This window comes from Caenorhabditis remanei, chromosome II (assembly GCF_010183535.1).
Source record: "Caenorhabditis remanei strain PX506 chromosome II, whole genome shotgun sequence".
In the NCBI taxonomy this organism is placed as follows: Eukaryota; Metazoa; Nematoda; class Chromadorea; order Rhabditida; family Rhabditidae; genus Caenorhabditis; species Caenorhabditis remanei.
Window position 1 is genome coordinate 2,402,627 of NC_071329.1, and position 20,477 is coordinate 2,423,103.

General features: G+C 36.7%; 3 protein-coding genes across 3 annotated transcripts; 2 read left to right on the forward strand and 1 right to left on the reverse strand.

The window, feature by feature from the left end:
• Positions 1 to 1,120: 1,120 nt before the first annotated feature.
• Positions 1,121 to 7,271, forward strand: GCK72_004067 (uncharacterized protein; the record flags this gene model as incomplete). The annotated part of the gene is made up of 5 exons (XM_053724440.1): positions 1,121 to 1,218; positions 3,185 to 3,275; positions 3,982 to 4,236; positions 5,393 to 5,485; positions 7,188 to 7,271. The coding sequence occupies 5 exons, from the start codon at positions 1,121 to 1,123 to the stop codon at positions 7,269 to 7,271; spliced, it is 621 nt and encodes a 206-aa protein (XP_053588634.1).
• A 363-nt stretch (positions 7,272 to 7,634) lies between these two features.
• GCK72_004068 (uncharacterized protein) lies at positions 7,635 to 17,387 on the forward strand (the record flags this gene model as incomplete). Its single annotated transcript, XM_053724441.1, has 8 exons — positions 7,635 to 7,736; positions 8,865 to 9,028; positions 9,702 to 9,827; positions 10,469 to 10,673; positions 11,547 to 11,831; positions 12,818 to 13,320; positions 14,604 to 14,743; positions 17,260 to 17,387. The coding sequence occupies 8 exons, from the start codon at positions 7,635 to 7,637 to the stop codon at positions 17,385 to 17,387; spliced, it is 1,653 nt and encodes a 550-aa protein (XP_053588635.1).
• Positions 16,038 to 18,477, reverse strand: GCK72_004069 (uncharacterized protein; the record flags this gene model as incomplete). Its single annotated transcript, XM_053724442.1, has 7 exons — positions 16,038 to 16,103; positions 16,148 to 16,363; positions 16,413 to 16,566; positions 16,622 to 17,195; positions 17,245 to 17,891; positions 17,943 to 18,415; positions 18,463 to 18,477. The coding sequence occupies 7 exons, from the start codon at positions 18,475 to 18,477 to the stop codon at positions 16,038 to 16,040; spliced, it is 2,145 nt and encodes a 714-aa protein (XP_053588636.1).
• Positions 18,478 to 20,477: the final 2,000 nt, after the last annotated feature.

A 20,477-nucleotide genomic window follows, 5' to 3' on the forward strand; every position in this document is an offset into this window, starting at 1 on the left:
ATTTCCAGGTTTTTGGCCAAAAAATGAGAGCGAAAAGGGGTATTTTTGAGTGCAATTTGATAGAAATTGATAAAAAATGAGATTTCTGGCTGAAAAAAGCCAGAAATTAGCATTTTTAGGCCAAAAATTGCAATTTGGCCTACCAGACGAGATTCTGGCGGGAAATTTCATTTTTAGACCCAAAATCATAGGTTTTGACCCACCATTCGAGATTTGGGCGGATTATTTCAAATTCTCAGGTTTTTGGCCAAAAAATGAGAGAAAATACCGCGAAAAGTGGTATTTTTGAGTGTAATTTGATAGAAAAGTGATGAAAAATCCGAAAAATTCCGAAAAAATCTCGAAAAAAATCGGAAATTAGCATTTTTAGGCCTTTAATCGTTCAAAAAATCACAATTTGATCTACTCGACGAAATTCTGGCGGGAAATTTCAAATTTTTGATTTAGATCCTAAGCATGGCTTTAAACTTGTCAAAAGTCTCATTTTTGGCGGGAACTTTCATTTTTTAGACCCTAAACCCTAGATTTTGACCTAAAAATGAGAGAAAATACCGCGAAAAGTGACATTTTTGAGTGGGAAACCCGTTAAAATCGTTTTTCATACGAGATTTCAGCGGGAAATTTCATTTTCCAGGTTTTCTGTCTTTTTGAAACGAAAAATTCGTGTTTTTAACAGTTTTCCTGACGGTTTTCGGTTCAAAACGTTCATAAAATCTTTGAAAAGTTTCAGTAAATCTGGGGTGTCTTTGACGCGTTTTTAAAGCAGAAAATCATTAAAATAGTGAAAAATTCTATTCGAAAACTGTGGTTTTTAGTCAAAGTTTGGAATCTGGGGTGTATTTGGCGCGTTTTCGGCCAGGAAATTATCGAAATTTTTAATTTTTGTACTGAAAATATGGAGTTTCTGCTGAATATTCATGGCTGGGGTGCCTTCCGCGCGTTTTCAAGCCTGAAAATGATGAAAATTCCTCATTTTTGAACAGAAAATATGGAGTTTCAGCAGGAATTTCAAATCTGGGGTGTCTTTGGCGCGTTTTTAAGCAAAAATCTTCATTTTTCTCTGTTTTCAGGCTACTAAACATCTACAAAACCCCTCAAAAAACCCCAAAAATCAATCAAAATGAGCAAAATAAGAGAGTGTAAAAAGTGCAAATCGAACGAGTACACCAACAAACAACTGGTGATGATGATCAACGAGTGTGGTCATCCATTGTGCAAGTGAGTTATATCACATTTTCAGGGATTTTTTGCCATTTTTTGACTTTTTTAAAATTTTCATCCGGAAAAACTGAATTTTCAACAAAAATAGGAAAATGGATGATTTTTGGTCATTTTTGCACAAAAAACTGACGATTTTCAGTCGTTTTGATTCGAAAATCGCGTTTTTCCGACCCTAAAAATCTCAAAAACTCCTGATTTGCAGCCAATTTCAGCCAGAAAATCCATTTTTCCGTCAGAAAATGATGATTTCTGGTACTTTGGCTCGATTAGTTGACGATTTTCAGTCGTTTTGACACGAAAATTCTCATTTCCGAGCGAAAAATTTGAAAATTTGAGCTTCTTGTTTTCTCAAAATTCATTATTTTTGGGTAATTTTCATCCGGAAAAACTGATTTTTCAGCAAAAATTCCAATTTGTATCGATTTTACCCTGAAAAGAGTCGAAAAATTGATGATTTTTGGTCATTTTTGCTTGATAATCTCTGTTTTCCGTGAAAAAATGGCGATTTTCAGTACTTTTTGCTTGAAAAAGTGTTTTTCAGCCTGAAAATTGATATTTTCCCTCGAAAAACTGATGATTTTGACCAGATTTTCGCTAATTTTGACTGGAAATAGCCGATTTTCAGTCGGTTTGACTCGAAAAATTCACATTTTTGAGCAAAAAATTTCAAAATTTTAACAATTGTTCAGTATTTCTGACTGTAAATTGCCAATTTTCAGTTGTTTTGACTCGAAAAATACCAATTTTAAAGCTAAAATCTCGAAAATTTTTCATTTTTTCAGTAATTTTGATCCGAAAAATTCGAAATTTTTACATTTTTTCAGTAATTTTGACTGGAAATAGCCGATTTTCAAACAAATTTTACTTGAAAAATGCTCATTTTTGAGCTTAAATCTCGAATTTTCCGTCGAAAAATGACACTTTTCAGTCGTTCTGACTCAAAAATCGCGTTTTTCGACCCTAAACATCTCAAAAACTCATGATTTTCAGCTTTTTCAGTAAAAAAAATCTGATTTTCCGTCAAAGACTGATGATTTTGATCAGAATTTCAGTAATTTTGAAGTCAACAATTTGACTACAAATTGCTGATTTTCGACTGTAATTTTCAGTTGTTTTGACCCGAAAATTCTCATTTTTGAACAAAAATTCGAATTTTTCACTTTTTTCCAGTAATTTTGACTGTAAATAGCCGATTTTTATTAAAATTTTACTCGAAAAATGCTCAATTTTGAAGCTAAAATCTCGAAAACTTCTCATTTTTTCAGTAATTTTGACTATAAATTGCCGATTTCCAGCTGTTTTGAGTCGAAAAATGCTAATTTTCTAGCAAAAAATTTGAAATTTTCACATTTTTTCAGTATTTTTGACTGTAAATTGACGATTTCCAGCTGTTTTGAGTCGAAAAATTCGAAATTTTTAAAAATTTCCATCCATTTTCATTCCAGAAACTGTGTGGACAACATCTTCGCCCTAAACTCTGGCAACTGTCACGTATGCGCTCGCGTCCTTCGTAAAATGGATTCCGCGAGCAGATTTACGACGATCCGCTCATTGACAAAGAGACATTTCTCCGTCGAAAACTGCGAAAAGTCTATAATTTGAAGCAGGACGATTTCGAGACGTTGAAAGAGTTTGGAGACTATCAGGAGAGATTTGAAACACTCGTTTATAATCTCGTTTTGAGACAAATGTCAATGAGACAAATGCTGAAATTCAGGCGTTTGAGGAGAAGAATAAGGAGAAGATTGATAGAAATAAGAGGAGGTTCGGATGATTTTAGATGGAAAATGAGGGAAAAAATGCAATTTTTCGACCGAAATTTCTTTTAGGCTTCAGAATGTGATTTTACGGCTTTCCAGACCAAAAATCCTCGTTTTTGACTTAAAACTGATCATTTTAAGCTCGAAAAGTCATTTCTTCATAAGAAATTCGTTTGGAACGAATAATATTCCCATAGTTTCAGACTTGACGATGACCAGAAATGGATTGAAGATCAGTTGCGTGACGAGAGACAAATGAAGGCGAGAATGACGGAACATATGGAGACTGATGCGGTAAGGAGACGAGGATTTCAGATAGAATGTTGGAGAAAACGCGTGTGAGGCGCCCCCGTTTAGCTGGGAAACTTCAAAATTGAGAGTTTTGGCATTTTTCATCTGAAAACGCGCCAAACACACCCCAGATTCCGAATTTCGAATGAAAACTTCAATTTTCGAACTGAAAATTTTGCTTGTCTATAATTTTCTGCAAAAACGAAACGCGCCGAATACACCCCAGTTTTGTAATTTCAACAAAAACTCAATATTTTCGGTTAAAAAATTAGGAATTTCCATCATTTTAAGGCTTGAAAACGCGCCAAAGACATCCCAGATCCACCAAAAACTCACCAACAAACGCGCCGAAGACGCGCCAGTTTGGAAATTTCTGCCTAAACTCCTATTTTTGAACTGAAACTTTTTCTTTTCCATCATTTTCTGCCTTCAAAACGCGTCGAAGACACCCCAGATTCACCAAAAACTCACCAACAAACGCGCCAAAGAGTTTTGAAATTTCTGTTGAAACTCCATATTTTCGGTTGAACAATAAGAAATTTCCATAATTTTCTTGCTTGAAAACGCGCTGAAGGCACCCCAGATTTAAAATTTTGACTGAAAATCACTATTTTGAACGGAAATGTTTGCTTTTTTATCACTTCTTATGTTCAAAACGCGCCGAAGGCACCCCAGATTCCGAATTTCGACTGAAAACTCCAATTTTCAGCGCGACAAAGAGAACGCGACCGCCGTTACGGACACCCGAAAGATAATGGACGAATTGCGTGATTCGAACGTCGCCGCGGAAGTGATTCTGGATAGAGAGCGGAAGAAACAGATTGAGAAGGAATTGGAAGAGAAAGAAGAGCAAGAGAAGCGGAAAAGACGGAATAAAGAGATGTTGCAGACGAGGAAACGAGCCGCCGAGAATATGTCATTCAATACGGTCATTCGGATCGCTGGAAGGGCTTATTTGCATCAGGTTTGTGCCAGAAAACGCGATTTTCAGATGGGAAAAGCTGAAAATTTTTATTGTTTTCACCTGAAAATCTGCAATTTTTAGTCATTTTCTGTTGCAAATCTGCAATTTTTCATCGTTTTCATCTAAAAATCTTGAATTTTTCATTGTTTTTATCTGAAAATCTGGAATTTTTCATTGTTTTTATCTGAAAATCTGGAATTTCTCATCATTTTCAGCTGAAAATCTGAAATTTGTCTTCATTTTCACCTGAAACTCTGCAATTTTTTATCATTTTCACCTGAAAATCTGCAATTTTTCACTATTTTCAGCTAAAAATCTGTAATTTTTCATCATTTTTAGCTGAAAATCTGCAATTTTTTATCATTTTCGGCTGAAAATCTGTAATTTTTCATTGTTTTCACCCGAAAATCTGGAATTTTTCATATTTTTCAGCTGAAAATCTGCAATTTTTAATCATTTTCAGCTAAAAATCTGCCTTTTTTCATCATTTTCGCCTGAAAATCTGCATTTTTTTCATTGTTTTCAGCTGAATATCCGTGATTTTCGGAGCTTTTTGTAACCGAAACATTGTAGCATTCTGAACATCTCATTTTCGCCATCAAAATCATAGTTCTGATCCGAAAATACCAATTTCAGTGCTCAAAATCGATTATTGGATTGAAAAAAACCCTCAAAATCTGCATTTCCTTTCCAGAAATTTATATTTTGAAGCTCAAAAGCTAGTTTTTCTCGGGAAAATCCTCATTTTCAGCTGAAAACTTCAGAGTTTTACGACGATTTTAGACTGAAATCAGTTAAAACCTAGTTTTAAACTAGGTTTTAAGTGATTTAAACTAGGCTAGTTTATACCGGTTTTTATGGAATTCCGAGCATATTTTTTCGGAAAAATCCATCGAAAAATTGAATTTCAACGTGAAATTTCACTAAAAATGTCACAATTCCACTGTTTTACGTAGTCTTTATCTAAACCGTCTCTATACCGAGATGTTCGTACAAAACGGAGAATTACAGTGTCTGGAAGTGAGCATTTTCAGACATTTGGACCTTAAAACTCGTCTAAAACTAGGAAAATTTGTAAAATTTAAGGTTTTCCAGCTCAAAAATAATCGAAATCTAACCGAAAAACTGAAATTTCTTTGAAATTTCTCATTTTCAGCCCCTGGAACTCGTCATCAACGGACCACCAATGCCGAATGCATCTCAAATCGAATCGATGGGTTATCTCGCTCACATTCGCAATGCCACACCGGTAAGTTTGCAGAAAATTGGCGTTTTCAGCATTAAAATCATTATTCTGATCCGAAAATGGCATTTTCAGTCCTGAAAATCGATTTTGGGGATGAAAAAGCTAGCTTTTCTCAAGGAAAATTCTATTTTTCAGCTCGAAATCCCAATTTTTCATTGGAAAATCGTATTTCCAACTTAAACTTCTACCTTTTTCGGTATTAAAACGCAATAAGTCCCTTATTTGTTAGAAAAAATTGCTTTTTTTGACTGAAAATTCACATTTTCCAGTCCAAAATCCTCGTTTCTAGATTAAAAATCTTATTTTTATTTGAAAATTTGAAAATTACAGCTTGAAAATCACATTTTCAGCTCGAAAACCTTGTTTTTTTCACTCGAAAATCTTCATTTCCAGCTGAGAAATGTCGATTTTCTCACTAAAAATCTTTATTTTCAGCTCAAAAATGACTTTTTTTGCTAAAAATCTCTATTTTTCCATCAAAAATCGTAATTTCCAACCGAAAAATTCAAAAAAAATCGGCATTTCTGACTGAAAATTCACATTTTCCAGCCTAAAAACATCGTTTCTAGCTTAAAAATCCAACTTTTATTCGGAAATTAATTAATATCAGTGCTGAAAAATGGAATTTTTCGGCTAAAAAAGCTTTTCTTTCACTGAAAATTTTATATTTTCAGCTCGAATCTGTATTTTTGCCTCAAAATGTTAATTTTTCTCCTCCAAAAGACGCATTTTCCTGCTGAATACCCTTTTTTTAACCCAAAAATCAATATTTTTTAGCTCAAAAATGCTCATTTTCTCAATAAAAATCGTAATTTTCAACCGAAAATTAAGAAAAAAAGGCAATTTTTGCTATAAAAGTCCAGTTTTTTCTTTAAAAATCGCAGTTTCAGTTCAAAAATTCCTATTTTCCCCCTGAAAATCGCAATTTTGTCATTAAAATACCCATTTTCTGACTAAAAATCTTCATTTTTGACTCAAAAATTTCCATTTTTCGCTAAAAATGTTCATTCTACCAATGAAAAGCCCATTTTTAACCCCAAAATCTTCATTTTCAGGTTAAAATTGCTCATTTTTTCGCTAAAATCTCTATTTTTCCCGTTAAAAATTGCATTTTCAGCTTGAAAATGCCCATTTTTTCGCTAAAAATCTCAATTTTTCCATCAAAAATCGTAATTTGCATCCGAAAAATTAAATTTTTCGGCATCAAAACCAAATTTTTATGCCAAAAATCTTGATTTTCAACTTAAAAAACCCCCAATTTTCACCTCGAAATACCCAATTTTCCAATTAAAAATCCCATTTTTAAGTCCAGAAACTTCATTTTCAGATTGAAAATGCCCATTTTCTCTTTAAAAACCAAACTTTTTAGCTCAAAAACCCACTTTTTTTCATGAAAATGCCCATTTTTAACCCCAACAACTTCATTTTCAGCTCAAAAATGCCCTTTTTTGAAAAAAAAATCTATATTTTTCCATCTGAAAATCTATATTTTTCCATCAAAAATCGTAATTTCCATCCGAAAAATTAAATTTTTATCCCAAAAATCTTGATTTTCAACTTAAAAAACCCCCAATTTTTCCATAAAAATCGCATTTTTGACAAAAAAAATCTTTATTTTTACCTTAAAAATGCACATTTTTCTCTTAAAATCTTCATTTTTTCATCAAAAATTCAATTTTCCCCCTTCAAAATCCCCAATTTCCAGGATCTGATCGCCGGCGGTTACACATCTGCACTCGGTTGTTCTCGTGCACTCTTCGAGGCTCGTATCGACCTGTTCGCCTTCTAAATTATTGATTTTTCGACCCATTTTCCCCCATTTTTCCTTGATTTTCCCCCTTAAATCATCGATTTTCGACCTAAAACAACAGTTTTTTGTGTTTTTTGGCCCATTTTTGGTAGTTTTTGTATAGTTTCCCCCTTTAAATCATTCATTTTTATGTTTTTTCCCATCATAATCCACCTAGAATTGTCTTAAACTGTGTCAAATGTACGGTTTTTACAGTGTTTCTCGTATTTTTCCTCGAAATTTCCACCGTTTTTCATCAATTTTTGAGGTTTTTAACCCGTATTTCATATATTTTCAGCGATTTTCTGCTCAAAAATCACCCACTCACACAATTTCAGAGCCCACACAATACACACAGAGAAAATGGACTCGATGGACACTGTCTGTCGCGCCATTGACGCGTTTTATAACGGTGGGCCCGACGTTCAACCCGCCCAACAGTTTCTACAACAATTTCAGGAGTCGGTAAGCGAAAAGAAAAGGGGGCGTGGCTTGGCTTAGGCTCCGCCCAATTTTTCGCATAAAAGAGGGCGGAGCCTATCCTCCCTTTTTGATAGTTTTTTAGAGAGAAATAAGAGAAAAAGGGGCGGAGTCTAGATTGGAAAATTAAATTTTTAAAATCAAATTGCGAAATTTCTGAAAGTGGGCGGGGCCTGAAGCTCCAAAACGCAAAAATTGACTCAAAAAGTGCTAAAAACCATCAAAAACGGGCCCGCGCGGCAGTTTTGCAAAAGTGGGCGGAGCCTGAGCAAGAAAAATCGGCTAGAAACGTCCAGAGCAATTCTGTGCGGCAAAACTGCCAAAAGTGGGCGGAGTCTATGCCGAGAAAACGGAAAACAAAACGACGAAATCCGGCTGGAGTTGCGTGAAATAAAGACCATGCGGCAAAAGTGGGCGGAGCTTATCCCCAAAATTTCAAATTTTCGCTAAAATCGAAATATTGCGGCAATCTTGCTGTAAGTGGGCGGAGCCTAATCTCAAAAACGGCAGAAAATTCGAGAAATTGATGAATTTCTTGTATCAGTTTTTTCCGCCATTTTTGAGATTAGGCCCCGCCCACTTTCAGCAATAATGCCGCATGGTTACAATTCTGGTCACTAAAGTGGCTCTGTGCGGCAAAATTGCGAAAAAAGGGGCGGAGTCTGCATTGTGAATCAATAAAATATTCTGAAATTATGTGAACAATCAATTGGGAGTTATGCGGCACTATTGCTGAAAGAGTGGACGGAGTCTAATCTCGTTCACTATTTTACAAACAAAATCATGGACAATCTGACAAAAAAAAGCGTCAGAATTGCAAAAAAGGGGCGGAGTCTATGCCGATAAAGCGCCAAAACTATGAAAAATGACTGGAAATGTCCCGAGACGCTGAGAAATTAAACTGTGCGTCGTTATTGCGAAAAGTGGGCGGAGCTCTTCCTGGTTCATTTTCGAAGAGCGCCTTGAAACGTTCATTATAGCGCTGTGTGACAAAATTGCGAAAGAGGGGGCGGAGTCTATATTGTGAGTCGGTGAAATATTCTGAAATTATGTGAACATTCAATGCGGCACTAATGCTGAAAGTGGGCAGAGTCTAATCACTATTTTTTTCAGACAGAATCATGGACAATCTGTGACCAAATAATCCGTTTACACTCGAATTCTCTGGCGTGTTACTTCGCTTCGCAGACACTTCGAACGAAGATTCTCAAAAAGTTCTCCCAATTGCCACCCGATCAATACGAAGCACTACGACAGTCGTTGTTGCAGCATTTGGAGTCAGTTTTGCACGGTTTTCAGCTGAAAAAATGATATTTTTTGGGCGAAAAATGCGATTTTTGAGTTCTTTTTGGTATAAAAATGAAAGTTTTCGACCAAAAATTGGGGTTTCCAGTTAAAAAATCGACAGAAAATCCTAAAAATGAGTGATTTTTTGCTCTAAATCCTTATTTTATAGCTTAAACTTCAATTTTTGCCTTCAAAATGAGCTTACTGGCTTAAAATTCACGTTTTTTGGGTTAAAATAGCGATTTTTGAGTCGAAAATCGTTATTTTGACTGAAATTTAGCAATTTTTCATCTTGAAATGACAATTTTCGACCAAAAACTGGTATTTCCAGTTAAAAATTGATTTCGAATTTGTTCACTTTTAACTGAAAATTCTATTTTTCGACTTCAGAACCCTGAAAAAAGAGGGATTTTTTTGCTTTAAAAACCTTATTTTTCAGCTAAAACTTCAATTTTTGGCTCAAAAATGAGCTTTCTGGCTCAGAAATCACCAAAAATCCTCATTTTTCAGTCAAAAATCAATTTTTTTAGCTAAAAATTGAAATTTTAGCCAAAAAATTGAATTTTTGTCTCAAAACTTGACTTTCTGGCTTAAAATTCACCTAAAATTCATATTTTCCAGCCTTGAGACCCTTATTTTATTGTAATTTTTGAATTTTTTCAGCCGCCACGGAGCATCGGCTCACGATAGTCAATCAGAAGCGACCGCCACTCAATTATGTCTGGCAATTGCTGATTTATATATTCAAGTGCCGACATGGACGAATTGGATCTTCGAGTTGCTCAATCAGTGCGTATTTTGACGAGTTTTGAGTGGAAACTGGAATTTTTGAAGCGAAAATTGAGAGAAAATGAGAATTTTTAGTCCAAAAATCGAATTTCTGGTCGGAAAAATGAATTTTCTAGGATTTTCTGTCGAAAAATCTCAAATTTTGATGGATTTTTTGACTGAAAATAGATTTTTAGTGTAAAAATCAACTTTTCAGCTCGAAAATCTGTCTAAAATTATTAACTTTTGACCTATTTTTGAGTGAAAAATCAATGATTTTATCGAAAACTCATGAAAATTCTGATTTTGATTGGAAATTTGTGAATTTCTAGTGGCAAAATTTTCATTTTTCGCTAAAAATCCCCATTTTCCGACTCATTTTTCCAAATTTTGACGATTTTTAGTATCAAAAATGATAAAAAATGATGATTTTTGACACTGATAATCTCCAAAATTTCAGCCAAAAACTCAAAAATTTAATTATCCGGCTGAAATTTGGAATTTTCGGCCTATTTTTAATCAAAAACTCTTGAAAATTCTGATTTTGGTTTAAAAAACTGAATTTCTAGTGCTAGAATCTCTTTTTTGGCTGAAAATCCCATTTTCCGACTCATTTTGGCTGAAAACCCCCAAAATTCCAGCCAAATCTCTCCATTTTCCAGATGCCAAACACTGGAAGGAGACCGTACCATCATGACACTGACACTCCTTCAAGTATTCCCTGAAGAAGTTGAAAATATTCGAGGAATCGGAGAGAATCGAAGAATTGCGATACGAGAGGAATTGGCTGGATGCGAGCAACCGATGATCACTTTCTTATCGCATGTTCTCGAGAAATTCCATGCGAATGCTGATATGTTGAAGAGGGTAAAAATCAGGGATTTTAGGCTCTTAAAATTCATTTTTTGGCTCTAAAACTGCATTTTTAGCCTGTAAAACTGTATTTTTCAGTGGGGAATTCCGAATTTTAGACTGGAAATCAACAATAAAGGGATATTTGTGTTTATCACTGATTGGAGAAGAAAATTGGTGGAAAATAGAGAGAAATTAGTCTGAAAAAAACAAACTGAAATGTGGCAAATGCGCTCTAATTATAATCTTGTGAAAATTGCAGTTTCTTTCATCGAAAACTGACATTTTTATAAGATTATGAATAGAGCGCATTTAGTCACGCGTAGGCGGAAGCTATGCCCAAATTTTTTTTTGAAGTGAGACATCCGGATGTATAGACAGATAAACAGACAAAAATAAATTTTTCAACTTTTTTGAAATGTTCTGAAAATTTAGTTTTTGCACTGTTTCAGACTGATTTTTTGAGAAAAATGGGGTTTTCTGACATGTAGACTGCCTGTCAGAGTTGCGCGGAATTCCGACTTCCGACTTCCGGCCATTTTTCCACTTTCGACTTCCGTTTTCAAAATTTTTCTTCCGACTTCCGACTTCCGTTTTAGAAAAAATCACTTCCGCGCAACTCTGCTGTCTGTCATCCGGATTCCGGATGTCTAAAGAAGTATACTATATATTCGTGGACATCCGGAAACATCTATAGATTACTGTAACGATCTAGAATGTGGCAAATGCGCTCTAATTATAATCTTGTGAAAATTGCAGTTTTTTCATCGAAAACTGAAATTTTCCTGAGATTACCAATAGAGCGCATTTAGTCACGCGTAGGGGGAACCTATGCCCAAATTTTTAACGATTTTTCTTGAAAAACTACTCTGAAATCCCCATTTCCAGGTGTTCAAATGTCTGGAATCGAACTTACAAAACCATCAAATGCGTACCGATCACTTTGCCACATCTCCCCTAATCTCATCGATATTCCACGTCATCGCCTCAATTGATCCGGCGATTCCGTCGAGTCTTCATGAGACGGCGACGAATTGTATCGTCGCTGCACTCTACCGAGTTGAAGACATTGATTCACATGGAAAATTGGCTGAAATTATACATCGAGGAGTCATCTCGCTGATTGGACCATTCCAACAGGCACAACAGGTTGAGGATTTGGATCGGTTGCAGGTAAGATTGAGAGAGAAAATTGGTGAAAAAATGGGGAAAATTGAAGGTTTTAACGCCAAAATCCGAAGATTTTAAGCTCAAAATTGCAATTTCAGCAGGTTTTGTAGTGAAAATATCTTTTTTAACGTTAAAAATCCATAAATTTTAAGCTGAAAATCTAAAATTCAGCATTTTTTAGAGTAAAAATGTCTTTTTGCGTCTTGCAGTGAAAATCTGGAAATTTTGAGCTGAAAATCGCAATTTTTTTCAGGTTAAAATTCATGAATATTCTCTCCGAAAACTGCTGAAATTGCAATTTCCAGCTCAAAATTTCCCGATTTTCACTGCTAGACGCAAAAAAAAACACATTTTTACTCCAAAAACTGTCGAATTTACGATTTTAAGCTCGAAATTTACGGATTTTGACACTTGCAATGTCATTTTCACTCAAAAACCTGCTGAAATTGCAATTTTCAGCTCAAAATTCACAGATTTTGACACTTGAAAAGACATTTTCAATCCAAAAACTGCTGAAATCGCGATTTTCAATTTAAAGTTCACCGATTTTCATTCCAAAAACTGCTGAAATTCCACTTTTTGTTAAAAAATTCACGAATTTTCACTCTGAAATTGATATTTTCAGCTCAAAATTAACAGTTTTAACTCCAAAACTGCTAAAATGTCGATTTTCAGCTCAAAATTAACAGTTTTAACTCCAAAACTGCTAAAATGTCGATTTTCAGCTTAAAATTCATGGATTTTCGCTCTAAAACTGCTGAAATTCCACTTTTTGTTAAAAAATTCACGAATTTTCACTCTGAAATTGATATTTTCAGCTCAAAATGTCCAGATTTTCACTCCAAAACTGCCGAAATCGTGATTTTCAGTTTAAAATTCATGGATTTTCACTTCAAAAACTGATGAAATTTCGATTTTCAGCTCAAAATTTCCAGATTTTCCCTCCAAAAAAGCTCAAAATTAATAGATTTTCACTTCAAATTTTGCAGAACATTGCCCGTATATTCGTCGAGACAGTCGAATCATTCTACGTCCAAATCGTCAACGAAGCCCATCCGGATCCGCATTCCGTCGGTTCTCTCGCCTGTTTTGATCTACTTTTACTCGTCGCCGGTCATCACGATTGGTCTTTGATTGAGATGACATTCAATGTGTGGTACCGTATCACCGAAGAGTTATTCAAGTACGACGACGATCAATATATCGGGAAATTCCGTCCGTACGCCGAGAAATTCATTCAATGCCTCTACGAACACTGTAAAATGGATTCAGATGACGTTGACGACATCTTGGATGAGTCTTCTGAATTTGGAGAATTCCGAGCGAAAGCTGTTGAAGCACTCAGAGATGTCGTGTTTATTGTTAACTCGGATAAATGTATTCAGATGATGCATCAGAAATTGATAGAGTGTTGTCATCGAGAGAACGCATCGTGGGAGGAATCTGAATCCGCACTGTTTGTGATGGCTGCAGTCGTGCAGAATTTGTTGCCGTGAGTTTAGAAATGCGATTTCCAGGCGAAAATTGCGATTTTTAGTGAAAAAATTAGTCATTTTTGATGGAAAAAGTGAAAATCTCAGTAAAAAACAGCAAAAATGATTGAAAAATGCGATTTACAGTCGAAAATAGCGATTTTTAGCAAAAAATTGGTTTTTTTTCTGAAAAAAGTGCGAAAATCGTGAAAAATCCAGGAAAAATGCTGAAAATCTGATTAAAAAAGAGCAAAAAAAGTGAAAATTTGCTTGAAATTGAGCCAAAAAAAACGGTCTAAATCTTTCCAGAAAGTGCGAAAATCCAGGAAATGGCTGAAAATCTGACTGGAAATCTGCTTAAAATATTGAGAATTGACATTTCCTTAGAAAAACATTGGTTTTTAGTGAAAATTTGCTTGAAATTGAGCGAAAAAACGACCTAAACAGCTTGAAATCTGAGTAAAAACAGCAATAATGGCTGAAAAAAATTGATTTTTAGTGAAAATTCGCTCAAAAATGCGTTTTCCAGTCGAGAATTGCAACTTTTAGTGAAAAATTGGCTCTTAAAATGTAGAAAATGGTCATTTTTGTTTGAAAAACTGCAAAAATCGGGTGAAATTCAGGAAAAATATAGATTTTTAGTGAACATTTGCTTGGAATTGAGCAGAAAACGGTCTAAATCTTTCCATAAATGACCTTTCCATAGTAAATTTTAGTGAAAATCACTTGACATCATCTTAAAATATAGAAAATTGTATTTTTCATCGAAAAAGTGCGAAAATCCAGGAAAAAATGCTGAAAATCTGAGTGAAAACAGCAAAAATGGCTGGAAAAAGCAATTTCTAGTCGAAAAATGAAGAGTTTTGGTAGAAATTGTCTGAAATTCGGCGAAAACTACAAGTTTCCGGCCGAAAAACTGTTAATCTAGCACAAATTGCTGAAAATAGTCGAATTCGCGCTGAAAAAGGCCAAAAATCATCGAAAAATAATCTTTTCGATCATTTTTCTTCCAAAAAAATTGTACAAAGGACAAATTTAGTGCTGAAAATATCCAAAAATCATTCTAAAAATTGCATTTTCGTAGTCTGGCGTGCCTTTGACGCGTCTTTTGTGTCTTATGAAACGGAAATTACCGGATAATAACTAAAACCCATCTTTTTTTGCTAAAAATCTTTTTAAAATTTCAAAAAAACACAGTCTTGCGCGCCTTTGACGCGTTTCTGAATATCGAAAATGAAGAAAAATAAAGACTGGAGCGCCTTTGACGCGTTTTTAATAAACTCAATTCGTCAATTTATTGCAGTGAATCCGAGTCAAATATGCCAGAAGTGCTCCAATTGATTTGCTCACTTTCACCCGTCTCGCCGCCTGCTCTCATCGCCACGTCACTCAATTTGATATCCGATTTGAATGATTGGTTCGAGTTGCACATGAACCTGTTGGGTAAGAATTCGGGAGAATTGGCGGAAGGAAATCCTCAAAATAGTTTTTTTCTCAAGAAAGATCAAATTTGCAGCACAATTTTGTCTATCGATTGGAGAAAACAAGATCCAAAAATATTGAAAACTGAAAGACAGAGTTGCGCGGAATTCCGACTTCCGCGCTGTTTTTCACTTCCGACTTCCGACATCCGGGCATTTTTATCATTCCGACTTCCGACTTCCGGATAAGAAAAATCACTTCCGGCTTCCGACTTCCGTATTGAAATGTTTACTTCCGACTTCCGTCATTCCATAATTGTGGAATTTCCGAAAAGTGTAATTCGCTGAAATACAAGGAAAAATTGTCTAAAAGGAGAGAACATTGGCTTTTCTTCATCCAAAACCTAATTTTCCACTGATTTCCGCCACTTTTATGGTCTTGGAGTTTTCGAATATTTGCGAAAAAATCTAATTCCGACTTCCGACTTCCGAGTTCCGGGCGTTTTTTCACTTCCGATTTCCGGATAAGAAAATTTCACTTCCATGCAACTCTGGTGTACGCCATGATAACTGGGGACTAGTTATCATGGAAAAATTTCAAAATATTTCCAATTAAAAGTCCAGAAAATACGTAACCGTTGCACCTGTCAGTTGGGACTTATAGAACTGAAAAATATACATAACTGATGTTCACTTCTCTTTCTTCAGTAAAATCATTTTTTGGGGCAAGTATCCAAAGGTTATTGATTTTAATTGCTTACAGTGAATAATGACCAAGTTCTAGAGTTAGAAACGAGGCGAATCTTTATTTGGAAAAGTGAAATGCGGTTTAAGAAATTCGGGAAGGTGGAAAGCGTAAGGTGGAAGCAGAGTTGAGCGGAATGCGGTTTTTGAAATCGCGGAAGGCGGAAGCGAAAATTTTTTGTCGCTTTCAAAAATACGATTTTGGCCTCATTTTGTAGTAAAAAAACTAAAATGGTTAAATTTGTGTTAAATTTTGTTTTTTCGGTAAATACTGATAGCTTTGCTGCAAAAAACTTCAAAAATATCAGTAAATTGGAATAGGTGATCAAATTTTTCATGCTGAGGTCAATTTTTTCAATCTTTAAAGGAAAATTTTTGGCGGAAAGAGAAAAGTAGCGGAAAGCGGAAGGCGGAATTCCGCTCAACTCTGGGTGATTGATCCCATGAATAATGCAAATAAGCGAAGAGAGAAAGAGATAGTGTGTCGTCGATGTTCCAGGTTGATTCCTAAGGCAAACAGAGATGGAGTACCATTTGACAGATGCGTGGAAAAAGAGAGATGCGTCCTTCCGTTACAAACTCAAGTAAACCAGGAAAGGCGCTCTCAAGTTATATTCAATATCCGATACCTTGATGGCCTGAAAAATACAATAAAAATACGCCCGCCGCGCAGCAAACTCACTTTTTCCTTCCTTCCTCTCCATAACATTTTGATTTTACCACAAAGCGTCACGAATTCCTTTAGAAACATGCGATTTCCGTCGGGAAGCTTCCAGAATGCTTGCCAAAACAGCTTTGCGTCGATCTCGCCATCTGCCGCTTTCTTCTCACGCGACTTGTCCTTTAGGAGTTTGTACACCAACTCCAGGTGGTCGAAGAAGATGTTGTACGGGACCATCTGAAACAAAATCTGTGATGCGATGCAAGTGCGCTCTAATGAAACCCACCTTCTCTTTTAATTCTTTTTCTCTCGTCACCATTGCTCTTTCGAACTCTTTTGCCAAACTCTTTAGAGCACTCTGCTCCAGGCCGTCCAGGAAAGCTTTCACAACGAATAGTATGTTATATGCCGGGATCTCCGGCATAGCGAGGTTGGTGTTTCTGGAAAAAAACAGGATTATAAGAGTTTGGTAGGCTAGGTAATGCTTAAACTTACAATTCCTCGTGTTTCCGCTTTCTGCTGGCATCTGGCACGCAAGGATTGATACACCAACTCGGATGGCTGCTAGCTGGGATATTGAAGGGTGCAGCACTGGATCGAGGATTAGAAATAGCTTGGTGGTACCTTCCAATTGGGATGGAAACAGGCTGGCCGGGCAGTCCAGAATACTGCCCACTGTTCATTGGAATTTGATTCGAGAAGTTGAAGAGCCGAGAACCTGCGCCATAGTTAGCTGGTAACTGTGGCACACTGTTGATGGGCATGTGACATCCTTGAAAATGAGTGGGGTATAGGGGTCTTGAAAGTCCTGGTCGACTCGACAGACCTAACAATTCTAGTAGTCCAGGTTGATAAGATGGGCATGCACCGTGGTTAGCACCTGGCTGATGGACTTGGACGGGTTGCTGGTTTTGGAACTGATTTGCATACTGAGATGGGCATAGAGGTACTGGCAGTCCTGAAGATCCTGGCAGAATTGAAGGTCCTGATACGCCTAATGGTCCTAGAGGATTACCGTTAGGAGCCGATGCTGGAGGTGGAGGTAGATTCCCAAGATCCATTGGAGCGTCTGAAATAGTAGATGGAATTAGCGGAAAAAACATGAATTAGAGGATTACCATTTGGAACATGAGAGGTGGAAGACGGGGGAACTGGAGCAAGATCTACTGGTGGAGCAATAGTGGAGGTTGCTGGAGATTTGGTTGAAGTTGATGGCGGAGCAGCCTTCAGTGGTAGAGGGGCTGGAGTCCGAGTGTCATGAGCCAAGACTGGTGGAGTGGGAGATTCTGGCTTACGATCCTTGGAAGGAGTTGGCGTTGGGGTAGCTGGGACTGGAGCCGCTAGAAGGTGAGCAGGAAAGAGCGATGGAAAGTCTGATGGACGTATCTTCACTAAGAGTCTTTCGTGAACACCTGGAGATGGAGTCCGAGTGTCTTGGGAAGCCACATCCGAAGTTTCTGCCAGATTTTGAGAGAGATTTTGTAGGAGATCGAAGTCTTGCTGAGGTGGGTCGTACTCAGGGATGTCATGGAGCCCTGGTGACTGAGGAGCTGAAGCATCGTTCGGGAGAGTTGCAGGATCCTCGGCCAGTGAAAACGGAGCATTTGGAGCTAAGGGTGAAGCTGCTGCAGGATCCTCTTCTGATTCTTCAGGCTTCACAGTTACTTGTCGACGTGGAGCAGAAACGATTTTGACTTTCTTATCTTTTGAAGTGTATTTGTACCCTCCATTACCATCTGACTCTAGTTTGTCGCATGATTCGAGTCTGAAAATGTTAAAGATCAGAATAAATTCAAAACTGAACACAATAACTAACGATTCTCTGAGTTCTTGCGGTATTCTGAGCTTTCCCCGGATGCACACCGCCGCTCTTCGATTAATATCCACGCTTTCATCGAGTAGGAAATCTTCGGAGATTTCGCTGAATCGGCGGTCAAGAAAACCGGTGGTCTCGTCGATTTCATATCTTTCGAGGAATTCTTTGAAGAAATCGTTCTTGTCCCTCGGTTCCTTCTTTCCAACTTCCAACTCGAATTCTTCCATCAATCGTTTATCATCTTCTTCACTCCATTTTTCACCTCTAGAGCACAATGGACATTCATAGTTGGAGAGGTCATCATCTCCTTGAAATCCGACGCATTGACTGTGCTGCCACGTGTAACACTTTCGATTGGTGCACATCACCATCTCAACGGCGTCGTCTTCTGGCATGCCGCATGCGCATTTCGTGACAGACGTTTTCCCCGAGTGTCTGGTGAATGGAGGGTAGACGGTGGGAGCTGGCATGGTCTGGAATGAGGAAAGTTGAATTTGTTAAGTTTTAGTAAATTTGTTACCTTGCATTGTTGCATTGTAATAGATTGTAGTTTGTCGGAGGGAACAAAAGTTGTGTGAGTCTGGAAAAAGAGGATTTCAGTTATATTATGACTGCATAGACGAGGTAGAAGCAAAAAAAACGAAATTGACGTAGAATAAATATGCTGCTCCTGAGCGATGTCGCCCGGACTAGAAGTGGTACGAATTAGAACCCTCAATTTAGGTTTAATTGCTTCAAAACGAATTTCAACTATTTTTTAGTCGGTTCAGATTCGTAGCGTTTCTATTTCGGATAGTTCTAACTAGAGACAGCACTGAAATAAAGGAAATATATAGAGCAAGGATATTAAGAGTGGAGCATGATGGAAAACTACAATTCCGGATAATACTCGAAGTCATTCTAACTAAGCCTATCTTGAAAGTGTATCGTTTGGAAGGAGTGAAGCTTCTGCAGACATGGTTGATGCTGGTGCTAGATGACCAGGCGCAGCTCGGACTGAAGCTACTTGAGAAAGTGTCGATTCCAGAAATTCTCGGATAAACTTCATTGTAAGCTTTTCGCGAACAGCTCGAGCTGAATATGGTTTTATAAGTTTAGTTATATAAGAAATATAATAATAAAACTGTAAAGAATACAAGTTAAATAGAATTATAAAAATAGATAAAGAAAATATAAATAAAGGAAAGAAAATAATATAAGAGGGTTCTCTCAACCACAACTCCAACCCAACTGACGATCTCCCCTTTCTTCCTCCTTTGATACTAGCGTGGGCGGGGCCTAGTCCGCATCCTCTTAGGAGTAGTACTTGGCACAGTGCGCACCGGGTTACAGATGTTTGTGAAAATTACTAACTTAAATGCATCGACTGGAAAATATAACAGCTTCATCCCATTTTCCAGTCAGTGATTTGACCCTTTTTCGGTCAATGACTAAGCCCTGCTAAAACATGGTTTAATGATAGAATTTTAAGTTGATGTTAGGAAACTTATTGAAGGAAACAAGAGGGACATAAGAGCAATAATATAAAACTGACAAAAATAGAACTGAAAAGAATGGTACTGTAGCAAAATGAACCCCCAAACGAGAAGGTTATTGGAAAAATAATGTAACAGGGCACAATCTCTCGGAAGAAATGTAGATTAAAATAGAAGTTGTTTACGAATGTTGATAAAAAATACAAATGGAATCGTCGAATCACTCAACGAAAAACAATACAACTCGCCGGTTTTCTCTTTTAAAGGAGGACTGCGTTATTCGAATTGAAACCTTTTTTTACATGAATCGACGCAGATTTAAGGCTAGACAATAAAATTCCCTTGAAGGTAGGCCAGGAAATTTGATTCAAGAGAGTTATGAGCTGTCAAAGTTGTCAAATCGCACCTTCATGGTACACTTTTCCGTTGAATTTTTCATGGTGCACGTGAAAGCATGCACCATGGAGGTGTGATTTGACAACTTTGACAGCTCATAGCTTTCTTGAATCAAATTTCCTGGCCTATTACGATTTCATTTTTTTCTGTGCATGAGAAGACCGCGCCGCACACACGCGGCGACCACGTCCCATTTTAACGCTGCGTTCCATTTTTGAACACTGTCGCAAAAAATGAGCGCGGTCTTCTCATGCACGTAAAAATTGAATTCAAAATACCTTTAAGAGAATTTTATTGTCTAGCCTTAAATCTGCGTTGATTCATGTAAAAAAAGGTTTCAATTCGAATAACGCAGTCCTCCTTTAAAAGAGAAAACCGGCGTGTTGTATTGTTTTTCGTTGAGTGATTCGACGATTCCATTTGTATTTTTTATCAACATTCGTAAACAACTTCTTTTTTAATCTACATTTCTTCCGAGAGATTGTGCCCTGTTACATTATTTTTCCAATAACCTTCTCGTTTGGGGGTTCATTTTGCTACAGTACCATTCTTTTCAGTTCTATTTTTGTCAATTTTATATTATTGCTGTTATGTCCCTCTTGTTTCCTTCAATAAGTTTCCTAGCATCAACTTAAAATTCTATCATTAAACCATGTTTTAGCAG